The sequence below is a fragment of the Danaus plexippus genome (assembly GCF_018135715.1).
Source record: "Danaus plexippus chromosome 22 unlocalized genomic scaffold, MEX_DaPlex mxdp_27, whole genome shotgun sequence".
NCBI classification, from domain to species: Eukaryota; Metazoa; Arthropoda; class Insecta; order Lepidoptera; family Nymphalidae; genus Danaus; species Danaus plexippus.
In genome coordinates, this window is record NW_026869855.1 from 3,715,601 (window position 1) to 3,741,010 (window position 25,410).

The following is a 25,410-nucleotide window of genomic DNA, read 5'->3' on the forward strand; positions in this document are numbered from 1 at the left end:
TAAGATTCGTCTAATTCATTAATTCAAGAATATTTTTCGTAATTTGTGGTATTCCCAAATCCTGAGATTAGTGTGCCTACCCCAAAATTTATTTATGGATTAAGTAGGAAGATTGGTTGATAGTTTTTATAAAAATAAAATATGTGAGGTACTGTGTTGTGCAATTAAATATATTCCTCCGTAAATTAAACACACAGAAATGTAAACGCCTTCGAAATAAAGGGTCTAGTATATTTAACATATGGCAAGTATTAAAAAAATATTGAAAGTATATCATAAAAATATCTTAAGATTCTCATAATTCGCGCTTTTATGAGCCTTTCATAATATATCAAATCACTTCTAAAACTACATATAAAAAAGTTATAAACGTTGTTGTTCGAATTCCGTTTACTTTAGCTGGACGTAAGTTAAATTGAAATCTAATTCAACAAGCTCGTTTTGTTTTCTCTATACGTTTTAAAACTTATAATAAGAAAAATGATAAAATTAATTGGATTAATATTCTGTTAACGATTTATTTGATCAACAATATGTACAGTAGACAAATCGCTTCAGCTTCTAACTTAAAGATGTCATGGCATCCGGTCGTCAGTTAGTGGAAATAGACCATTACGTCACAGCCACACGCACTGCAACGGCAATTCTTACAAGTACTTTACAAATTGCTTTTTGAACATTATAACGTTCAAGATATATTTACTTCAGCGGAAACAAAAGGGACGGTTGTCTTAAAGAAAATTAATGGTAATTTAAGCGATTGTACATATTTGCTCTTATCTTATATGTTATGTTATCATTCACACTGTAATCGCGGGAGTGTTTTGGTAACATCAATGTTTTTATTTGTTGATTGTTCTAATTATGTAAAACTATTTTGCCCGTCATAATTTTTTGTTTGACTGTCACGATTTTCTTTTGTTACAGAATGTGGCTAACAGGGGCGCTGTCAATACTGTGTCTTTCAAGCGTGCTGTCTGATTGGCATTGCCCAGAAATAAGTTCTCGTCCTTTAGCTGAATGCTCCTGCGATTTACCTCATACTTTAAGATGCACTGGCGACCATAATGCTTTACAGGTATTAAATTTGTTTATATTCATAAAGATTATACTAAACAAGTCTAGTCTGCTTCTAATTTGGCTCGAAAACTCTATAGTTTTTCAGGATATATGCAACAAATTTATACTAGTACCTAAAAATAAAAACTTATACACTTAAACATCCCTTATTAACTAAGCCATTGGTGGAAAGTACATGCATAATAATTAGTTTTATAATATTTGAGTTTATAAAACACACATACACAGACGAGACTGAGGACTTTGATTTATAATATATATAGAAAATTGTACATATATATGACTTTCTATAAGTGAGAACACTTGTATCGTACAACTTGCTGGAACAAAGATAGCTAAAGTTTCCAAGTATTCACAGCTTATATACTTCGCAATAAAACCAAACCGTTTCCAATACGACAAACAAAGCGTGAAACTAACGAATACAACCGCAAACATTTTGAGTTCTGTGCTTTAAAATATTCCATGCATGTTTTATAATATATTTGTCTTTGACTCCACAACCTTTGCTATATTTATTACGCTGAAATTTCAATCTTGAAACTTATGTTTGTTTGTGGAAAATGGTTTCGTCAAAATTATTTCAACATCAAATGTTTGAAAATATATTGAGATTAAATGTTTGATGTACAAAATTTAACAAGTTGTTTATTTACTTCTGTCTGCCGCTTTAACTAACCAATGCTGCATTTTCTTTCATTTCATGCAATGTTGCATTTTCATACACTTTTATCAAAATAAAATAAAAATTAAAACAATATATATGTAACAGATATTTAGGATATTTTAATGGATATTCTAAAAAATATATCTTTCGTATAAACCTTTCACCAATGTATGTAAATGAGTTAGAGATGTTTGCCTTCGCACAAAGTATTAAACACTTTTGCATACAAAATTTTGTTAAAATGTTAAAGGAAATGAAATGCTTTGAAGTTTTTCGGCGCTTGAAGATATCAAACATATCAAGCATTACAAGGATAAAGGATTCAAATTGAAATGTTTATTATACAGAGAAAAAAATTAATAATAATGACTAATATTTGAAACGAAACTTTTTGCTGCAATTCTCCTATTATTTGTAAATTCTTTACAATAGTTCCAATGAACTTTTATATTACAGAAGTAAATAAGTGCTCATTTGCAGAAAAAGATTCTCGCGCATCCTTGTTAAAAACTTCAGGTTCTTTACGATCTGTTTGTTCTCAGCAGACCAATACGGGCTAATTGTAGTCGAAAGGTTGGGAGGAAGGGAATAATAGTATGTTTTATTAAAATAAGAATAGTCTAGGGTTCAATTAAATAAGTAAATGCTAAGTTTTAAGTTAAAGTGTTGATGCTAAAAGTTTTACTCTAAAACTTCGAGATGGTTAAGATTTAAAAGATTCCAGGTCTACCGCAGAGCAAAGGCTTTTTTGGAAAGATAATCACTATATGAAGAATTTATTATAAAATTATTCGAAATTCTTCGTTTAAAGTGAAATGATTGTCTTTATATTATTATCTTTTATACCGTTGAACGAATAATATTAATATTTATTTATATAAGAATTTAACCAAGCTCTGATTAAAACTGTATGTTTTATTTGTTGTTTTTATTTGTTTTCTGTGCACAAATAGTATAAATAATACTTGAAAGGCTATGTTTATGCTAAGATGCATTCTTTTCTAGCTATGTTTGGGAATGTAAAATAAAAAAAAAGGTATGGGCTATGCAAAAAACTTATCATGTATGAAATATAAACAAAAAGTCATGAAAGAAAAATATGTAGGGTGATATGTAAATACGAGTAAAGGAACTTAGACTCTAGATTAAATGACTACAAATAAAACTAAGTGATAAAGTATAAGAAGTATGTTTTTAAAATAATGCTGCTTGAAATAATATTTGAAAGATTTCATTCACGGTGCGGGGTAGACTCTGGTAAATCGCTCCAGATCCTGTTACAATAAACGAGTCAGATAAAATTCAGTTCTATGTCGAAGAGTTTTAAGAAATAAGTGGCTCAAAGAACGAAGATCTCTGACATACCAATTAAAACTAAAATGAAATTATTTATAGGAGTACAGTGATTAAAACATTTCTGAAGTTGTTCGATACAAATTAGTTACTTGGTGGTCTTCCATACATTATCTGTTGTCTTCTGTTACCTTCAAAAAACTTACTATGCCATGTTGGAAATGAAAACCTGATTGAAAGGGATCAAGATGATTATTCACAGAAAGGAACAGGAGAATTATTTGTGAATTACATACTCTTGGAAATTAATGGTATATTGAGGTGGGACGAGAGTAGGAACTTAAGGAGAGATTGGGGATATTGGTAAGAGAGTAGGCAGAACAATATAGAAAAGTGCCGGAAGTGAAGAAAATATTTATGATAAACGTAATGAACTATATGAGATGATCTATGATATATGTATAATATATAATATGAGTGACAGTTACCGTTGCAAGCAGTTATTGTGGGTGTTATGTCTTATAGATGTTTTAATAACGGGTGAGATATAAAAAGTGGAGACGAGTATCTTAAAATGTGTAATTTAATTTCAACTATTCAACTTAATATGAGGATCCAGAATATTAATAACGTTAAAATGAGGATTAAGTTTATCAGCATCAAGATGTGATAGCATGATATGTACTTTATTTGCCTATACTTTGGGACTTCAATAATTTTACGCCATGAAATACCTAAGAAAAGTTATTAAATTAGAAGTTGTGTTGTCTAAATTTTCGGAATAAGTCATTACACCTACTTAAAGCTTGCACAGAGTGCAATTGGTAGTTAGACCTCTGTGCGTTCATTTTTAAATCAACGAAATCACTGTCCCGCTTTAACACATCAATATTAAAAAAACATAGCAGAACGATGATAAATTTTTACTTTACGTGACGGCGTCTGATTTGATGCTTCCTAGGAACTTTTTAGATAATTTCCAAATTTAATACTCTCATTAGATAATTTAACATTTAAATTATGTGTACTTTTGACATATTTTTTATGTATTCATGCCGTAAAGATTGCTAAAGAATGTCCTTCCCATAATATATAATACAAAAAGCTAAAATATCCTTACATTCTGTAATAAAAATGTCCCTGTCTCCAAAACACAATTACGTGGCATTTTTTGTAATCTACTTTTCTTTTGACAGATTAATTTTGAAGGGAAAATAGAAAGACTAAATATAACAATGGATTCATCCGGAGTTAGAAACAAAGTATAGATCGGAAATAAAACATTCACTCTACAATGTCGAGGTTTTTAAATTGATATGGAAACACAAATAAAAGATTTGGAATTCTTAAAATATACTATTGATTTTTTTGATAACGGTAGCTTCATAATAAAAACGAACTACAAAATTGTAATCTATTTAAAAAGATAGAAATGTAATTTAAACAGCCGAAGACAAAAGTATAGGAAGGCCAAATAAAACATTATATTGCATATAAATCTTAAGAACCATTATAATCTGTCGTTTCTTGAAAAAATTAAAATAAAATAATTGTCAAATGATTCTGAAATTTTGTATTCAATAATCATTAGACACTATTTAAATTTAGAATTGCACTATTCAAAAAATGTTTGATCATGTCCATTTTAATTTAAATGTTAATACCACAATTTATATTCCATAATTCTTAAACTAGGTTCGAGGTGTTGTTATTTATGTTAAACTTTTCGGCTTAAATTATCTTAACAATGGCAGAACTGACGTGAAAAAGTTCGGTATCCACTGACTTGGTTTTATCAACTTCATAGACACAAGCCTGACCCTCTTCAAAACTAATTTCTTTAATGTTATTTATAAAGTTATTCAATATCATACATCAAAAAATATTTTTTCAAGAAGATTGGAAACCTTGGGCGGTGATTTTGCTTTACAATAATATATACATATCATCGTAAATAATTATATAACTCTAATTGGAAAGCATGTCGCTGCCATGATTACAACATCACAAGTAAGTATCTAATATATAGTGTGCTTAAAGCAAATAGTTATGTGACCACAATAATGTATATAACGTATAACTAATAATTATTTGATGCATTTTCAAAATACATTGCTCCATGCATAATTTTTATTTTATTATATAAATTTTAGACCTTTTTTATAAGAAGAACATTTGAGTGGAGCTATAGTGTAACAAAAAGTTGAATTTACATAGTCATATATTTATTTTGCTGATGGAAGGATTTTCTTGCTTATTTTTCATCAAAGATTCACAATATTTAAAACAAACCTAACTAAAATCGATAACATTGTTTATTTCCGATGATATTTAAAAATATGTACATTTAAAAGAAAAATCTCGTCTGCCCGTGATCACGGTTGCTGAAAAGTAAGCGAACCGTCGGGATTATGTAGTTTTAAAATAATAAAATTCGCGTAGTATATGCTAAATATATCAGTTTTATTTAAATGAATAAAACTCGCGAAATTCTTAGATCTCATCATTTAAAAGAAAAAAACTAAAATAGCCAAATGTGTAAAAAATATTTATATTTTAATTAAAATTGCTAGTATAAACCTTTGTATATTAACTGGCGAAATTTTAAGTTGTTTAACTGCATTTTCGACACAATCGTCACGAAATGAAAAGTAATGTATTTAATAAATTTCTTTGTTCCAGATAATTGGTCGTCACTTAAGAGAGCAGAGAGCTAGGAACAAAAATACAGCTGTATCTTTGCTTGATTGTGCTTTACGAGGCTTGTCTTCTTTGACATCCGCGTCGGTATCTGAACTGGCGGGGGTTGGCTTACACGGCCTGGTTATATCATCTGGAGATATTAAACGAGTGCAGTCTGGAGCTTTCAATAGCATATCATCAACTTTACTAGCCTTGGGTTTGTATTGAAATCTTTTTCCTGGTATTGTTTGAAAAGTGAATGTAGTCTATGTATATATGTAAATACATAATACGTATAAACAGATATTTGGCAATTTTTTAAAAGGTTTAATGGATATTAATGAAAATATACATTTAAGTAAAAAGATGAAAAATATATAATGTATTTTCTTATGTAAAATATAATTAAAAAACCTTAAGAAAAAGTTTTTTTTTTGTCTTATCCTTTAATTAAAATTTACTTTGGATCGATTGTAATTTGATACTAGTAAGAAAATACAGCCATTTCAATGTAAATATTTATTTGTACGTTAAATATAGGTTTACCTAACAATCAATTGCCGTTAGTACCGACAGAGGCAATAGTACGTTTGGTACATCTAGATCGTTTGGATCTTTCAAATAATAAAATTCACACTTTGGATGCGAATTCGTTCAAGGTAATATATGTTTTATTAAATCATATCAATTTATAATTATTTTTGAAGCAAATACCATGCTAAGGTACTCTAAACATCTCTAGTTACTTATGTCCAGAAGCTCATCAACCTGTGAGCCGTATTACCAGTTCGATCCTTTGACCATTTATCAATGCAAATAAAGTTTTTCTCATATATTTTATCTAGTTGTTATTTAATGTTTATTTTAATCAATTAAGGTTTTTAAATTTCCTTTACCAGGGAGTACATAATCTTACTTACCTTGACATAAGTGATAACCAGTTGACAAGCATTGCTGATGGAGCTTTTCAACCTTTGATTAAACTGAATGTGTTGAGGTTAAGGGGTAATCTACTTAAAGTTTCCGCTTTGACAGCTTTAAAGGTATGAAAGGTTTACTTTCCATTGATTTTCTTTTTAAAATCTTTCGTTTTTGTCGCAAACTTAGCTCATTTAGGAGAAAAATATGGTTTTATGAGTAGTGGCAGAGTATTATTTAATATGATTGTTTAATTTATAATTATTGTGAAGTCTCAAAAATAATAGATTTACTTTTTTTTTTTATTAAATATTTAATAACTTCGTCTATTACAAACAAACAACAAAGTTGAGGAATCATAATTGCAGTACGATTCATTGTTAGAACTGATTCTATATGCCATTGTATGATTTAATACTAACTCCAGCAGCACAGTTGCTGATCAAAATAGCGTCTAGAGCTAATCTAACCTGTATGTGACTGAATAATGGATGAGTTCTCTGTGCTACAGTCAAGAACGAAGTCTGTATCTTGTATTATAGTTCCTTTGTAGCTTCTCCTTTGTTTCGTTTTAATGGAGAAAGTGAATGAAATTGAGATCAACATTACACAATACTGATAATGATACAATATATTTTCATAAAGCGTTCACTAGCTTAGAACCGATAAAATATATTTATTATACTTATGATACAAAAGTATATTTTTAATATATATAAAAAAAAAACATACAGATATGTGAATTGCTGCTGGTCGACTCATAAAATATTTATAACGCGTCTTGAATTTTAAGTTTTATATGGTATGTATAATTTTTATAGGAAGCGAACATGTTAAAAGAACTTGATGTATCCAGTAATGCCTTAGAAGGACCTGTAGGTCCGTCGACAGTGCCTTCACTAAGCTATTTGGAGACTCTTCATTTATCAGATAATACTTTTGCGAGTATACGACGTGGGGCTCTTGCAGGTGACTTGTTAACATCGTATTTGAGTAATACCGGTTCTAAGTTTAATGAAACAAGGAAGTTTCTGAATAGAATTAGTTTAAGCCCCTTACTTTGAATATATGGAGTGTAGTAATTATTTAGTTTACTATCTTATTTACATTACATGTGAGTTTGTGTGCATGTGTGTGTGTTCTTAATCCTGGATTGACTTTTTTTGTTCCTACTTTATTTAATAGATATATATTATTTTCAGGTCTTACAAATTTGACTCTATTGAATCTACATAACAACCAAATAGATGTGCTTGAAGATTACGCGTTTAAACATTTAACTAACTTGTCTCATTTGGATTTGTCTCATAATGAAATTGTAGCTGTCTCCGGTAAGTGGGTCTAATTTGTGGGAGACTAATGTTGTATTATAAAAATGGGGTTTATTGAAAAAAGAAATTCGATTTTGGAAGGAGAAAACCCCCCTCTATTATATATAAGATTCTACTATACATAACACAAGTATAAATTTAGATTTTTCATTGATCAAAACCTACTAAATTAATTTTGAAGATACTTTGACATAACAATAGTCTATAACATTACTGTGGAAATCAATAATTATTAATTAATTTTGCATATTTTTTGCAACTATATTATGAAAACAAAAGCGTACAAAATCAAAAAATGACTGTTTGAAATTGTATCGTGATTTGCGTTGTTTTAATCGCGTAGATTGACTTCATTCATTCCCTCCACTAATGATATGACATAGATGAATATATACATTGTTTGAAGATTTTTTTTATATTTTAAAGAATTACACATATGTTAACATCTTAAAAAGAGATTTAAGTATAACAAAAATTTTATCGCTCTAAAATTTATGATGTAGAATTAGACGTCTTAAATTTGATTAGATCCGGCGCTGAATTGCGTCTATTGTGGAAAGTTCTTTGTCGATGGAACTCACTGACGTTTCAATTTCCGTTACAAAAAAAGGTAGAAATTCTGGAAATAAAGGAAAAGATTTCAAACAAGCATATGAATTTATTTGCGGGGCTCTTTTTGTTTACGAACATTCTACGTGAAATGTAAAGTAAATTATATTTTTTTTAATGAAAATAACATGAAATGCAGTGATTGTATGTTATTTTAATTATTTCAAATTGAATTTCGTAATTGGCACAGAGGTAGTTAATTTGTTAATTTTGTTTTTGTACGAGTATTACGCAGATTTATAAAATTATAACTGTACATTTTTATTAAAAATATTAATGAACATAATGCATATAAAATTAATTGTTGAAATTCGACAGGTGCTTCATTAGCTCAACTAGCAAATTTGGCGTATTTGGATTTATCTCACAATTTCCTCCGATCATTGTCAGCTGACCCACTCAAAGCTCTCAATCGTTTAACAAATCTTCTTCTTCATGACAACGACATATCTATGATCGAAGATGGTGCTCTAACACTCCACAAAGACCTGCGAAGATTCACTATCGAAGGTATGGCTATACTCGTAACTTCAATACAAGTGGTATGAATGGCTAGGGACAAACATGTAACTTTCTTCATTAGAACCCAAACCCTTTACACATCATGGATCACAAGAGATATTCTGATCCATAACAATAATATATATCGATGATTGAAGATACAAGGACTCTCCAATGTTGAAGGTAATGGCGATAGGATGACGTGTGGTTTTCTTGTCACACACGAAAATGTAGGATTCCTGTTAAAATAAAATGGAACCCTTGTATATAACACAAAGAGATAATTATTTATTTTACTAAGCATTTAAAATGTGAAAAACTAATATATAATAATTATTGAAATGTACATAATTTTTGAAAGCTAGATGGGCAATCATAATAATTTACTAGAAGTAAGTAGAAATGTTAAAAAAATAACATTAAAATTTGTTATTCGTGCAGACTGTGTGTATAGTTATAGGTATTGTTTAGCTTCAGACGTTTTGTGTGGCGTCGTAGTAAACTCTTTGTTCGGTTGTCGAAATGCCACCCGACGCTTTTGTGCATGACTCTACTGTTCATGGCCGTTCCTTTATGAGACTTTTATGGGAAAATAATTTTATGATGCGCCTTCACTTTCTGAGCAAAATATTTTGATGCCTTATAATTTATGGTCCGCATGTAAGAATATCGATGGCAGTCAACCCTTATAAAATATATTAAATTTTTGCACGTACGATATATTTTAGATGAAAAAATCTAACCTGCAATATTAAAATATTTCCTGACTTTTAATAAAACAGTTTTTTAACTTGTTTTTTACGTTTACGTTTATAAAATTTTGTTTTCATTGTATAATTAATAAAAGAAGTATAAGTACTTAATATTATTAAAATTGACATGAAAACAATGAATAACTGCATCGATTACAAAAGAAATAAAAGTAACAAAGAACAATTGTTTGATTGTCGTTAATTTTAATTCCAACCCATTTATACTCACGAACTCATAAAGATAAATTCGTTCTCTTTTACAGATAATCCACTTAATTGCGATTGCTTAATGGCCGGCTTTGCGAGGTGGTTGCGGGAGGCAAAAAATCTGCCTCAATCTGATAAATCAGCCGCAGTTTGTGCCACGCCACCTCATTTGGAAGGAGCATTAATTTCCCGACTATCTAAAAACAAGCTATGTGACGATGACCACGTTGAGAATCAAAAAGCTATAGATCAAGCTAACTATGATTATAACAAAGTAGATGATAATATTATAGATGAAGATAAAATTGATGATTTATTGTATGGTGAAAAAATTGATGGATTGGATGATGATGCTTATGACGAGGAAATGGAAGTTCCCGGGGAAGAAGATCTGCCGATATCTAAGTCAACGGTATTTTAAGTGATTTCAATTTAAATTATCTATATCTTCATTGTAATAAATAATTATATACATATTATGTTTATGAAATTCAAATTAAACTTATAGAAACGTTACTTGAATACTTAATTAAACTCTTTTTGTCATCCACGCAGAAACGGAAAATGTTAATAAAAATGTCCCCTCTCGCATGATATTCAAATTCAATGACATTATAATATTATGATGAGGTTTTACCTGGCTAGTGGAGGTTCTACTTCACTGCAATAGTTGGAAAACTTTAATAATAGCCTTCATTTTTGTCTTCCTCTTGAATTATTTTATGAACTTAAGGCTATGTCATTGATTTTCTTCACATACATTATGGATTTGTAGGATTTATTTGTTATTGTTATGCATCGAAGTTTTTGTTCATTGGATAGTTTTATTCGAATTGTTTGTGATTTATCTTCTGGTATGTTTTCAATAATTCAATACGTCTAACTTTTTTATAACAAAAATATTTTTGCTTTGAAGAATTTTATTTTATTTTGATTTATATCCGTAGTTATTGTTGTATAGGTGCGTTTGATGGATGCGTGGTATGATGATGAAGAAGTACATTTGTCCTGGACAATAGAACCCCTCTCGACTCTTCGATATCGGTGCACAGGTGTGACAGCTTCCAAGGCTGGTGGTCTTCCCAAGCATATCGCCTGCCATAGAGCACCACCAGCCAATATCGTGTTAAGAGGTTTTAAAATTGATCCCTTAGAAAAGTATACGTAAGTATGAATACAGAAATATAGGATAAAATTTTAATAATATTGTAAAAAACACGTTTATTGATTTATTTTTTATTCTTATCGGTATTATGATATTTAGTGACATTTAATAAATAATTAATCAATGTGTGCAGATTACTTAATAAAGTCTTCCATGTATTTGCACATCAAAGTCCATAACACGATGTTGCTATATATTGTAATATATTTATTAGGAAGTCAGTAATTACAATGATAACCCTTGTGATATATTGGCTCTCTTCACATTACGATACTAATAATATATCTACATAAGCATGTGTAAGTTACATGATATTACAAATATTTTTATATTTGATTTCCATATATTTTGCGGCTGCAAAAATTGTATAAGAAAGTGTAAAATTATATTTGTTGAAATATAATTTTACACTTCTTCTTTTACATCATGACCGTATAAAATGGATTTTAATAATATTTACATATTCAGATGTGTATGTAACATTTAAAATAAAATTAAATATTAGAAAAAAAAAATTGTAATACAAAAAAATCCAAGGTTATAAATTTGGCATTTTAATAAAACTTTTAAAAAATATACAGAGGTTTTTCCGTTTTCGATATGTTAGTGAGTTTTTAGGTCATCTTTTTTTGCCCTCTAGAAGTCATAACTCATTTTTGATTAGATGATTTTACATCATATAACATTATTGTCAATTAGAATTACTTCGCGAGTTTTTATGCTTTATGGTCTATTCAAATCGAAAAAACAGACTTTTTTTTTCTGAAAGTAACATTAACTTTATGAAACAGTTACTTTTAGCCAAATTATAAATCAAAAGTTTTTTTAACGGATGTTTATCGTTAAGCTCTAATCTAAAACGCTTTTCTGAGATAACAGAAAAGCCCTTTTTTACAACTGAATGACTTCGTCTACCGCCTAACAATGTTACAGTAATATTATCAAAGTAACAATTCCAAAAACATCTTGTTTCTTAAAATTTATATAAATAGTTTTTTTATACCTAAAATCTCATATATATCACTTTGCATTTATATGTAATCTTATAGTCATCAAATAATTTAAGATATATATGTATATTGTTTAGTAATAGATAAGTTTAAGTTTTGAGTAAAATAATAAAAAATTGTAATAATTTTATTTAAACAGTTTTTGTGTGGCTCTGGAAGAAATGGATACCAAAGATATGCCCATAGCCTTAGTTTTGGGCTGTGGGACGCCATCTCTGGTTAGACAACGAGTAGAATATGTCACAGTACGCTCTGAACCCATTACTGTGCCCATATTAGAACCTATAAGGTAATATTATTGCTTATTTTAAAGGTATAAAACAAAAAAACCTTTACAGCTGTAATAATTACTAAAACAATAGTATTACATATTTGTAATATATTCATTTAAAACAAAGTAGTTGTACCATTATGGTTTATTATAAAGTTTACTTTGTTACAGAGTCTCCGAAGTGCGATCTAACATCACCAGCGATGGATTGCTAACTGTCCTAATATCCGTTTTGGGAATACCGCCTCCAAAGCAATACGTTTTACCAAGATCCCAAAGAGTGTCAATGCCCGACAGATATCTACACAATTGCTATGTAATTCTAGCAGTTCTGGATAGAGGGTCCTTAGTGGCCCAAAAAGATACGCCGTGTCAGGATACCTTGGAAGTAACAATGGAAGGCTTTGTAAGAGGTCCATATGAAGTATGTGCAACCATTTCCAAGTTAAAAACAGACAGTGTACATAAAATTTGCATTGTCCCACAACTTTTAGAACCAGTTGGATCTTTACAAATGAAGACCGGACTTAAAAATCTAAACACGGCTCTAGTGGGACTTGCTTTAGGACTAATGATTATCGTTATAGCTCTTGTATGGTTTGTTAGAAAGATGTTGAAAAAACCTACAGAATTTCAAACCCATAGATGTTTCAGGCCTGAGCCAGTCGCAGAGGAAAATACAAGAGCTAGTTACGTAATGTTGACAACTACAGCTACATCTAAAGTATGAATGAGGACATTTAAAGTCCTGTAGTTTTTCAGTATCTACTCAAATAATAAGCGTTTTTTATTCAGCCATACATCATAAAAACTGAATTATTCTTATGGTTTTAGATAATTTAATTGTTATAATGACAAAAGGGTTATGAGTAAATTGTTATTGACTGCGTTTTTATTTTGGAATATATTTAAATCTAGTTTAATGTAGTCTGATAAAGTTTTGTTATTTTTATAGTTTACTTAGTTTATCGTAACTAGTCGCTAAAAAATAACAATTTTAAGAATCGTGTCAAACACACTCGAGGCCTCAATTTATTATTAAATCGTCTTATTATTATACTATATACAGAAATTACAAATCTTCTTTTTTTAAAGTTTTGTTTGTATAGTATTTTTTATATTTTGGGTTAAAACAGTCAATAATTAATATTGAAAATTTTAGTCAAAATTTTAAATAGATATTATAATAAAAATATCGTACAAAATGATATATATTTGTAATTATAAATAAATGTACAGATAAGAGTTGTTTTTAAATCGTCTATTAAATTCGGAATATCATTAAAGTCCAGATAGTCTGATAAATTTGTAAATTGACATGTCGTTAGAAGGTTTTTACGATTTTATAAAATGTGGCTTATTTATTAACCAAACTCTAAAAAATTACATGGTTTAAATTAGTTGTCAGTGATACAGCAGTATATCACTAGGTAAAGATCCTGGGTTGTTCCGGAGACAGGCATATTAATGTCAATATTTTAACAGAACAACTATTTCATGTTGAAGATTTCGAAATAATAACAATAGCTCTAAATAAAACCTATCTACGATCCTTATCTTGTTCTTCCTCGCAAATGTCGGAAATAATTTATTTTATCGATTTTATTAATTTGTAGAGATTAAAAGAGATACTTTTCATTTTATACACTTTTCTGCTAAATATCAGATATTTTAATGTGAATTATAGAAGTAAATATGGAAAAATAATAAATTAATCCTTGGTAAATATGAATGAATGTCTCCAACTTAATACTCATTTCTTATTGATCTATTCCGTAAGTTCTAGCAATAATTATCTTATATTTATTATAACATTATTAGACTCGGATGAATTATATGTTTAAAACAAAAAAAAAATATTATCAATTCCAGCTAAAGGTCAATATTAAGAAGGAAACGATAAAGATGCTAATCTTTTGCAAAATGTTTTGGTAACAAATTAGAGATGTAATCTTTATTTTATTATAATAATGTCATTGTCAGTAAAATTAATTTCCTATGTAATATTTTCAATAAGTTTTATATTTATTTACTAATAATAGACACGTTAACTCGAGGCTTGTATAAGATTTTAATGAATATTAATTAAGAAAAATTCAATGACATAAATATATGAGTACAGTTGTTAGCATATCGTTTCGTATAAGTGTTGATATATTGCTTATTTAAATTGAATATTTTGTAAGTATGTGTATTGATAAAATGTATAGTATTTTCATATTCTCAATGTTCCATCCATGTGTACACTCTGTTTTGACAACAAACATGAGATAATAAATAGATCGGTACGTATGTATTTCCATTTATAAATAAATCAGATTTTGTTTCCCAGAAAATATTGACTCTTTGAAAGCTGTCGTCTTTAAATGTATTGTCGTGTGTCAATAGTGAGTTTAATTTGTTATTAAAATTACATAATTAAGGTGAATTATCATTTGGTTAATTTAATAAGCTATGTTTTACAATGAGGCAATGAAATCTAAAACGTTATCTAGGTTAGGATTACTTTAGGAGAGTCATTAATAGATGTATTTACTTTTATTTAAGTGATTAACAACTTGTCTGTTCGTTTGTAATTATTGTAACATTTTTTCGCTACGTTTGTAAATGTATGATGAACTTTGGTTCCGCTTTAATTAGTTTATAAATGTAAATAATAATTTATAAATCGCATTTTTAATAAAACATTAACGAATATATAGTGTTTTGTTTTTGAATTCTCACTATTATTTATGGTTGGTTGTGAATTTGATATTTGTTATTTTACGATTCGGATTTTAGACTTGTGTTCACGGAACTTTGATTAAATTAAGATGTTTTCCAAAATATATTTTAGATAAATCAATGGGCAAAATTTAGTTGCCTCCCTATACGAGAATTTCACATGGAAAAGATTAAATGTTGGTAATTTCCCCGAAATGTCCAATAGTTGCGCCGGCGCATTTAAATGAGAAACAAAATAGCTCAGTCGTTATCAGTGTGTCATGGCGGAACGCCGTGTGTGTGTTGTTACGGTTATATTATTGTTATCAACCTTTGTTAATAGTAAGGTTTTCACACGGTGCCAATTGACGCGGGAGCTATTGAAAAATCATTTCCATCAAAAGACTTTCCTTAGTAACTGTGAGTTGGTTTTTTTTCAAGGTCTCATGAATTTTTATAGACTATTGTATTATAATTACTGTAACGCGTCACTTTGAGTGGTTTTTATTCATATATAAATTATTATGAGCCAGAGATAATATGGTAATTTTATGAATAATAAATCATATAATAGCAACGATTATCAATATTTACAATTTCATTAACGGGTTCACAAACTAAATACCTTTATGATAGTTTATAATCTTATCTCCTCTTAATTATAAAGATATTAATGAATAAATACCTAAACAGTGTAAAAATATTATTCATTTTCCTTCGTTTGCTTTATTTATTATGAAGCCTTCTAAGGTCTAAAAGAAGGTTCACTGTAAGAGTTTGGATGTAATGTTTGTATCAAAACGGAAGTATGTTCTTTAAAAACTCGTCGTTATACTGACCTTTAGGAAATCATGATAAAAGATCAACATTGTAGAAGTACTGTCAACAATGTTGTTTTACATATAAAAAAAAACATACCTAAATGTTGCAATACATTTTTATTTCCTTTTTCATATTTTCCAGGGGTTTGTTTGATAGAGCAAGAAAGTGACAGAAACACATCAGCTCATATTGTCAAAACACCAAGAAAGCAATATTACGGCTTGTTTCAGGTAAGTATTCAAATAAAGTGAAAACATTAATTCAAGAATTCCATTATTAAAGAATAATTAAACATATTTATTAGAGACTTATTTATTTTGTCCAAGTTTCTTGTTAAAATATATATATATATATATATTTTACCTATATATTTTACCAACAAATATATTTTACCAATACATACTTAAGTCACCTCACATTAAAGTTTTTTTTTTAAATCTGGTAAATTGCTTGGCTAATAGTCAAGTCACTAACTCCAAATCGAAGTGCCACAAAACATCTGGTCAAACTATTTCCATACATCTATACGGCTTAGGTAAATTTATGTACAATTTTTGAGTAAAATTGTCTATAGAAAAAAACTAAAAGTAATGTGTTTTGTTAAATGATAAACATGAACGTGCGTGTCTAGTTTAACTAGTTATTAAATCTCGATGTTTGATGGCCTTCATCGATAATTTATTCTATAAAGAAAAAAAAGATAAATAAATATAACTTCAACATAAATACTCCTGAGTTAACAGTCACAAAGTATCAAACTATAACTCAGATGGAAATGCAAGAATGTATTACAAAAAATTATATTAAGAAACATTGTTGTCTCAATTTTATCAGAGTAAATATTAGTTTGAATAAGATCTGGTTAATTAATGCACCGAACCGAGAAACGAACAGTCGAATCATATAATACGTGGGATGACAGACATTAAATAGCATTATTAAGACGTATTAATTGCATATCCTTGAAGTGTACTTTTATATTGTTTTCCATCGACGTTCATAATTTATATAAGATGCAATATTTTTATTTTCATCTTTCTACAAAACTTAAAAATAATAAAGAAATATATTTTTGACGTTTCTTATATTTTCAGATAGGGAGCGAATGGTGTAAGGAGGGTAAAAAAGGTGGCAAATGTGACATCGCTTGCGAATGTTAGTGTCTGATTAATGTATAGTTTGATATATGTACATTTCAAACCTGTTGATGTAAACGATAAGAGACTATATATAATTAATTTATTTCGATGACAATGCTTAAAAACTAACGATACCAAGAAATTATAAAGAGATATATATTCAATTATGAATTACGACATGATGCAGTAACAATAATTTTATGTTATTTTAATAAATACTAACTATTTATCATATTTTTTAACACGGATCATTAGGCTAAAAATGAAAGCATAGAAATCTTGAAGATAAACAAATTTAAAAGAAAATCATTGATGTCTCAAAAATAAATATCGATATGTTTTACAGTTTAACTATATTTTAAACTAAAAAGTCAAAAATTTGTTTCATTATATTTGGACGAGAAATTTTATGTTTATTTATGAATAACGAGATGTAATAAATATATGTATAAATTAGGGAAATTTATGAATAGTATGCGTACATAGCACCAATGTCATCCAAGAAAAAATATATCTACTTAAATCAACTGTAATGATGACTTTACAGCTCTACTAGATGATGATATAAGAGATGACTGCGCGTGCGCATACAAAATATTTGAAAACGAGGGATTCAAGTATTGGACTAAATGGGAAACTCGGTGTAAGGGGGAAAGATTACCAGACATTGAAAAGTAAGTTTCAACATGGACCAAATGGAATATTACAGTATATATATTTATTTATATTGATTTTTAATTTGATAATAATGACAATATTAAAAAAAAAAATGCAAGTAATTCATCTTTAGCCCAACCACAGAATATAATATCATCGAGTTTTACTTTACATGTGTATGAAAATCGTATATAAAATATAGAACCGTGTACTGGAAGCACAATAATCATACATTTCATATTCTAGATGTCCAGATTGGCAACATCCTCCGAGGGCTTCTCCAGAACGAATGAAAAGAACATTAAATAGACAGAGAAGACGAGCGACACTCAAGTTACAAGTTTATAAAAAAAATCTAATTGTTTATAAAAAATAAATAACATTAGTATTTTTACTTTTATTCAAAAAATATCGTCTGCCAAATATTTGTGAATAGCGACTTCCATATTCTTTCACCTCATTATAAAATATTGTGTAACTCTATTTTTATCTGCTAATTCATCGACACAGTTTGGAGTTTTGGTGTAAATTTTAGCGTATGTGTTAGTTTAGAGTCTCAGCTACATTACTGTAATTTTTTTTCAAAATGTATTTAGTATTTTTTGCTTTTAAGACTAAAGCATTGGTACATAGGTCTTCACAAACTTTCGCATTTAAAATTAGAGTAGAATCGATTCTGAGCCACTCACTGACAAAAATAGACATTATATTTACCGTTTTTAATTTGTTAGCAATTCCATATACCTTTTTTCAAACGTTTTGTATTATCACCTATACATAACATAGCCTTAGTACTTATTTCGTGCTTAGATTATGCAGAAAGAAGGCTTTGTTATGGATTATATATAATAAAAGATTTATAAGACGATTCTATTAAAATATTATACCATTAGAAATCAAAAACATTCACTTAGTATTACATCGTAACTACTTAGAAAATGTCCTCATTTATTAAAGGGCAAAGCGAGAAAGATGAAAAAATTATAAAAACGAATAAAGAACAGTAATTTTATAGTATAAGTTTAGACGTTGTTTGAAATCTTTTACATTAAAAGTTACAGGAAGATATTATGAAAGCAGTCCATTATTTGCTCCAGTTTTGGGACTTAACATTTTTATTATAAATGTTTGTTATTCTTTGGAACACATTAATATAAAGAAACATATAACTCTTAACAATTAATTACCTATTAAATTATTAAATAAAACTATAGAAATTTGCTTAATAATATGTAATTTTTTGTAACTGAAAATTGAAAGCAAAGTACGTGAAGAAAAGTGTATAATTCTACAATCTGACAAATTGAGAATGACGTTATGGAACAGGCGAGACACAAAGTTGTAAAAAAACCTCATCTCAAAATGCTTAAAGACTATTTTTTTATTTCGAAGGGAATCTTATCAGTATTACGTAAAGAATAGTTTTATGGGGTGATTAAACTTATAACATCAATAAGGGATGAAGCATACATACTCGTATGCTGATAAGTTTTTTATACTCGTACATATATCTACATTTCTCGCCCTTCCTTCTTACTGATTTTATTTTCATCTTACTTTTACGCACATTATATTTGTGATTACGGTTCCTGAAAAGTAACCGGAACGTCGGGAGCATGTAGACTTTTACAAAAATAAAGCATGCGTAGTATATCGGAAAAATATTAGTTTCATTTAAATGAATAAAACTCGCGAAAGTCTTAGATCTCATAATGCGCTTGAGGGTCCCAAGTTAATGTCTTAATAATTTTCAACATTCAGTCATAAGTTCTAATCACGACAAAAACATTATTCATTTAAGTAAAACACTATATTGAGTTCATATCCAACGTTTATATCCGACAAAGTTGCATTTTTTTTCTTTCTTTACCCCTTTATAGCCCTAAGGCCAGCTCCAAAAGTAAGTGGTTGGATTACTATTTGACTATTTTTCTCTTATGAGGTAATTCTTACATATTTCCCCTCCATCTAAAATGAAAACAGTGACGTAGTGATTATTTGTTTTTGAAGCTAGTCTTCACAATCCAATACATCCCCGTGCTTTGATAACAGAACAGGGACCATCACATTCTTCCTCACTATTTTCATCCGTATAAATAAAATTTATAACAAAAAGCCCTCAAAATGTATTTTAGAAATTCTGAATACATACTTTACAAACTATTTTAATGCAAGCTAGACCCAAGGATAAGTGTGTTCGGTTTGTCTGGCCATTAGATGAAAAGAATTTCGTTAACTTGAATGAGTTTATTGAAACTTTTTCATATAACAGTATAATGGAGGATAAAAAGGTTTTTAGGGGCCAAATATTATAATAATGAAATTAGAATTGGTGTCATTTTTAACATGATATACTTGAGACATATCCATTGTTCAGGATAAAGTAAAATATTTCGACGTGAAACATGACTTTCGGTTATAGTTAAAAATATATTTTTACAGAATTTAAACCTCATTTTCTGATGTATCATGAGGTAATGTTGTTGTGCACAAATGTTTTTTTTTAAGCATTTATTATTAATAATAAACCACTGAGTATTTTACAATTAAAATTAAACAAAAACAATTTCAGTTAAAACAAAGCAATTACAAATTAAATTGTTTTTCTTTAAGTACAATCAAAAAGGTATTTGCATACTTAAATAAAAAATTAAAACGTGCAATCCTCAGCCTCATTTTTGAATAAAAATGCTTGATAACCAGTCTTTTCGAAGATAAATGTTTGGGAAATATAGGTATAGAAAGGTAAACCGTTGTTTATAGAGTGTAATTATTTTATTATTCTTAAGTATTAACATGAAAACTGAAGGACGTAAATTTAAAAATCATCTCAATTTCATTATTCTTGGAAATCACGCTTTACTTGGATTATAATATAGGCTATTAGACATATTAACAAATTTACATGAGTACATAATACTGACAAAATTTTTAATATATACTATTAATGTATTTCATATATACTATTTTGAAATTAATAACAAACGTCATTAGAATTAAAACCTTGTCTTTGACGTTAAAATAAAATTGAGAATTAATGTTAAAAACATTTACACATATGTAACAAAAATATAAAAAATGAAATTTAATGAAATATAAATGACATTGTAATTTACAAGGATATATATGTCAGTATTACATAAAAATATTATGTATCTAAATCGAAATCGAAATGTGCTTAAATAGATTTGAATAAATAAAGGACCAATAAATTCTGTAAAGTTTAAGTAATTTAATTTAGGGGAAGAATGTCTTGATTAAACTCGTAAAATACCGAAAGACCGTTTCCAGTACCTATTGAAATTTGTTTCAAGTAAGGCATATTTCAACCTATAAGAATGTATTAAAAAGACATAATCTTATAGTAACTAACATCTGTATCGTTAATTCCTGGTTATAAATAAATGATTGATCTGCTGGTATGCAACCATCACTGCCACTGGGTAATCGATAGTCTATTATGAACTAATTCTGATAGTATTTGGGATAAAAAGGCAAGAACGGTGAGAAGATAAACTACAAATATCATAACATGTATAAAGAAAATAAAAATTAAAATAATAAATATTATGCAATCACAGTGAAACAGTATCCAGAGACATAAAACGATTTTTAATTCTATATTCAACACAAAATTTTATTTAATTGTAAAAATTTTTGTTTCCCTTAATAAAATAAAATTTAACTTTTTAAAATATTACAGATTATATTTAATTTTCTGGGACGCCATTAGATCTTACAAAATTTAGATGGCGGTAAAATCATGTAAAGTCACGTTCGCGAGTGCGGTTTTTCTAATAAAATGTAAAATTTACAACTACCAGTTCGTCCGATGATGTTAAATGTCTAAAGTTATTATTTACACTATATTAATATTAAACCTAATATTTTAATGTGATAATTAAGTAGTTTTTCGTTATTAATATAGTTAATGTTTTTATATTATGTAAAATATGTTCTATTTTTTTCGTGATATTTAAAGTGAAAAACGTAAATTATAATCTACTTTGGAATATAGGTACGACAAAAAATCGTATCATATAAAAGTTTGAGGTTTTCCTGCTTATTTATTCAGTATCCCTTGCGTGGCTTTTAAGTTAATGCTAAATTTTGAGCTCGTTTATTTGATGCAATAAAAATGTTTGTGCAGTGATGTTTTTTTTTTAATGAAAAATCCTAATATTATCTTGGTACGTCTAACGCATTGTTCGTGATTTTTCCGCCACCGATGTAATCAGACGGCTCTAACGACGGGTTTACGCCTAATCTATATGATCATGAATAAAATCTTTATTAATAAGGTACCACTAGCATAGTATTAGTTGTTTATTCGTCACAAAAATTTAGAAAGAGATTTTGATTGTTTCATAAATAAATAACACGGAGGGAACACACATACGAATATATAACATATAAATGTGATTATTTTCTTTATAATGATTATAAGGAAATCACAAAACTATTATGGACAAAATAATTTAAACAAAATTAATTCCATTGTTATCTTTTTTGATAAAGTGTCTGCAACTGTGCTAAAGTCGTTCTTTTATGCTGAATTTTATACTGTAATGTTTTTGGTGAAATGCAAATATCAAGATATTTTCTTCACTTAAAAGCTAAGATTTTTTGTTAAAAATTATATTTTTTTTTAATTGAAATATGTATTTGTATTGAAATATATAAAAATAGGCAACATAAAGTTTTTCGTCTCCATTTATTTATAATAAATATAACTTGTAAGGGTATGTAATAAGACATCATACATTTAAGGTATTACGAAGTCAAATAAAAAAATAAATTGTAATAAAAAAATCTTACGGATGAATTGAAGCAATCAAAAAACAGCAGGTTGTATTTAATAAAACTAATGTCGCAATTTACGATTTATACAAAGGCAAGTTTAATTATTAATATAAAATTCACTTCATGAATTTTCATTACTTTACCGAAGCCATATGTTTGGTTATCGAGTGGTGGTCCAGTCAAAATATAAAGATGTAAATAAAGTTTAAAGCTTGGCTTGCTGCCGGAATAGGCTGGACGTTGGTGGTCGCAAAATTATGAACCGTTAACCAAATTGATTCAATTTGGTCCGCAGTTGTTAACTTTGTACTATATAGGTTAGGTAAGGCAAAGTTTCGAGAGTTTGTCATAATGATGTACATACATATTTCCTTATAGTGATAAATAGTTAATAAGACTTTAAAATGGAAAGAAGAGAACGATTTTTTGTTTTATTTGGAATATAAATGTAAACCACAAATATTTCAATCGGATTTTTCGACTTAGTACCGATTTAAGTGAAATTTCGTCTTTAAATATTAATTTATTACGTTACTTTAATATAATCACAGTGTTAATTGAACATACACATAAATTATATAAGGGTATAAAAATTTAAAAATATCTTTTGAAAACCAACATTGTATTATATTATTGTAAATATAGATTATTTTGGAACAGAACTATTTTATGAAAAACTTATTGTTACAAGAAAAGATAATAACTATCCAAATGTTACCTGTATTGATACAAATATTTCAATTATCTCTGTACTGTTAATTTGGATGGTGTTGCTCGTTGCGTCTTAAGAGCTTTCTAACAACACGATATCTAAAGCTGATTCTAAAGACTTCTTACAGTTAAAGAGATCTGCAAAGTCTATTCAAATATAACCTTTATTCTCGTATTCATAAAAGCGCTGTAACTTAAATTAAGTTAAAGGTAACATTAATCCACTAATATACCATGATTATCTTACAGTTTTGGATTTATTGTGCTGTGTTGTTTATACACAGTAAACTTTTGAGTTTTCTGCAGAAATAAAATATGTATTATAATCGATTTATACAAATTTAAAATTTTTAAAATATCAGAATAAGATTTTTTTTACACTTTTGTAAAATATAACTATTTTACGTTGTATTCAACAAAGGCATGAAGAAGTGTTTAATAAAACAGAAAACAAGTCAGCCGGGTGAGGTGTTCCAATGCTACATGTAACATGAAAAGGCTCTGATGAGACTCATATTTTCAGCGAGTTATTCAGGTGACATATCCACCAGATCTACATAAATATCCTTTGAAAAGTTGAAAGTCTCTTTCGCCTTGTATATATTTTTTTCAAACAAGATTCCATTTATAGTAAAATTCTTTTTTATTCGTCAAAGTCTTTTCTAGTTTAATGAAAAAATACGTGCTTTTACCTTTTCGGCATGTGAACTATTTATGTTATTTAAAAAATTTGCTTTGAGCTACAATATTTAAAAACGTTAAAAATAAAATAAAATGAAAATGAAATGGGTAGAATACAAAGTGCTTTTGTTATTAACTATATTTATATTATTTATACATAGTGTAAGTATTGTAATTTGTTATTTAGCTAAAAAATCGATTGATATGCCTTATTGAGAACAAAGGTTATGGATACAAGTATAAAATTGATTATCTTTTTATATTAACATACATCTACAAATGAACATATTTTAAATTTCGAATAAAAATAAGATTATCGAGTTACAGATTTCTGAACATAGCCATTTAATGGTGAGTACTGATTACGTTCTTATTTTATTGAAAATTATCATCTTTGATACATTTTCATACACAAATTAATTAATTCATTTAATTTAAGTTTGAATTTTATAGACTATACTAAGATTTTTATAGCATTATAATTGTAATTTATATCTAATAACGTAAATTTGAGAAAATTTTGCTTAGAACATTGATTCTAACGATCAAACAATTTAGAACTGGTAGAATGAATGTCTTTTTCTAATAGTAATAATGAATAATTCCGATGTCGAAAATATTAACATACTAATATTCATTGTAAAGACAATTTTTCATATTCATCTTCGTGAACAGATTTTTTTTCTTTAAATAGTACAAAGACTACAAAATTTTCCGATATGGATCTTATCTACTGACTATGAACAAAAATATCAAAAGTGTTGTACAAAGCCTGTTGGAAAACTTTATCGATTTTAGTAACTTAATAAGCAGTGTATGTCTAAATTATTATAATAAACTATTTATCTCCGATTGTTTCTGAATTGATGGCACTCTAGTATGAAACTTTTTAGGTCATTTTGTTGAAATATGGACTAAAGTTTTTTTGTTGAATTTTAAAACAAAGATGTTCTATATAAGCATATTTATTTTCAGGTTTATTGTTTGGTTATTTAATAATGCTGTCTATTTTTATTTTTGCAAGGCACAAACATGTCCTCGTGTCCCCATTGCAGTCAAAGCTATTCAATTCGTTTAAGCAAATAAAGATCAATACCCTAGTGCTATGTGCAGTGTACTTTAACAAAAACGTGAGTTTTTCATAGCATTTAGTTTTTAACCCTATATAGAATTGCTCGAAAAACGCATCAAAACGTACATAGAACTTACCAAAGAACATTCAGGTATAAAGCTATATACCACCCGAAATTCATGTTCGACAATTCACACGTTCGGCCATGGTCTTTACACGGCACAAATAAAATTCAAATATTTTACCTGACGTATTCACAATCTTTATATGTTGAATACTATAAATAGAGGATTTCCAATTTAGTAGCATATCTTCTAATGCGGAATAAAATTTGCT

At 28.1% G+C, this 25,410-nt stretch overlaps 2 protein-coding genes across 3 annotated transcripts in view; both read left to right on the forward strand.

The window, feature by feature from the left end:
• LOC116773564 (TLR4 interactor with leucine rich repeats-like) overlaps nucleotides 1–15,183 on the forward strand; it is a 52,474-nt gene extending 37,291 nt beyond the window's left edge. The window contains exons 1-12 of one of the 2 annotated variants that reach the window (XM_032666043.2): nucleotides 630–747; nucleotides 928–1,078; nucleotides 5,723–5,939; nucleotides 6,263–6,381; nucleotides 6,622–6,765; nucleotides 7,462–7,609; nucleotides 7,843–7,971; nucleotides 8,899–9,090; nucleotides 10,097–10,452; nucleotides 11,002–11,204; nucleotides 12,355–12,504; nucleotides 12,658–15,183. In XM_032666043.2, the coding sequence (XP_032521934.2) occupies nucleotides 929–1,078; nucleotides 5,723–5,939; nucleotides 6,263–6,381; nucleotides 6,622–6,765; nucleotides 7,462–7,609; nucleotides 7,843–7,971; nucleotides 8,899–9,090; nucleotides 10,097–10,452; nucleotides 11,002–11,204; nucleotides 12,355–12,504; nucleotides 12,658–13,216 (2,367 nt within the window). In that variant the 5' untranslated portion in view covers nucleotides 630–747; nucleotide 928 and the 3' untranslated portion in view covers nucleotides 13,217–15,183. Of the gene's footprint in view, nucleotides 1–629; nucleotides 748–927; nucleotides 1,079–5,722; nucleotides 5,940–6,262; nucleotides 6,382–6,621; nucleotides 6,766–7,461; nucleotides 7,610–7,842; nucleotides 7,972–8,898; nucleotides 9,091–10,096; nucleotides 10,453–11,001; nucleotides 11,205–12,354; nucleotides 12,505–12,657 lie in introns of those variants that run through there. The other variant, XM_032666042.2, reaches the window with a different exon arrangement.
• A 259-nt stretch (nucleotides 15,184–15,442) lies between these two features.
• On the forward strand, nucleotides 15,443–18,201 carry LOC133320405 (lysozyme-like). Its single transcript, XM_061528744.1, has 5 exons — nucleotides 15,443–15,609; nucleotides 16,153–16,241; nucleotides 17,106–17,166; nucleotides 17,698–17,824; nucleotides 18,054–18,201. Exons 1-5 carry the CDS (start codon nucleotides 15,471–15,473, stop codon nucleotides 18,181–18,183), a joined length of 546 nt encoding a protein of 181 aa, XP_061384728.1. The 5' UTR covers nucleotides 15,443–15,470; the 3' UTR covers nucleotides 18,184–18,201.
• The last annotated feature ends 7,209 nt before the right edge of the window (nucleotides 18,202–25,410 follow it).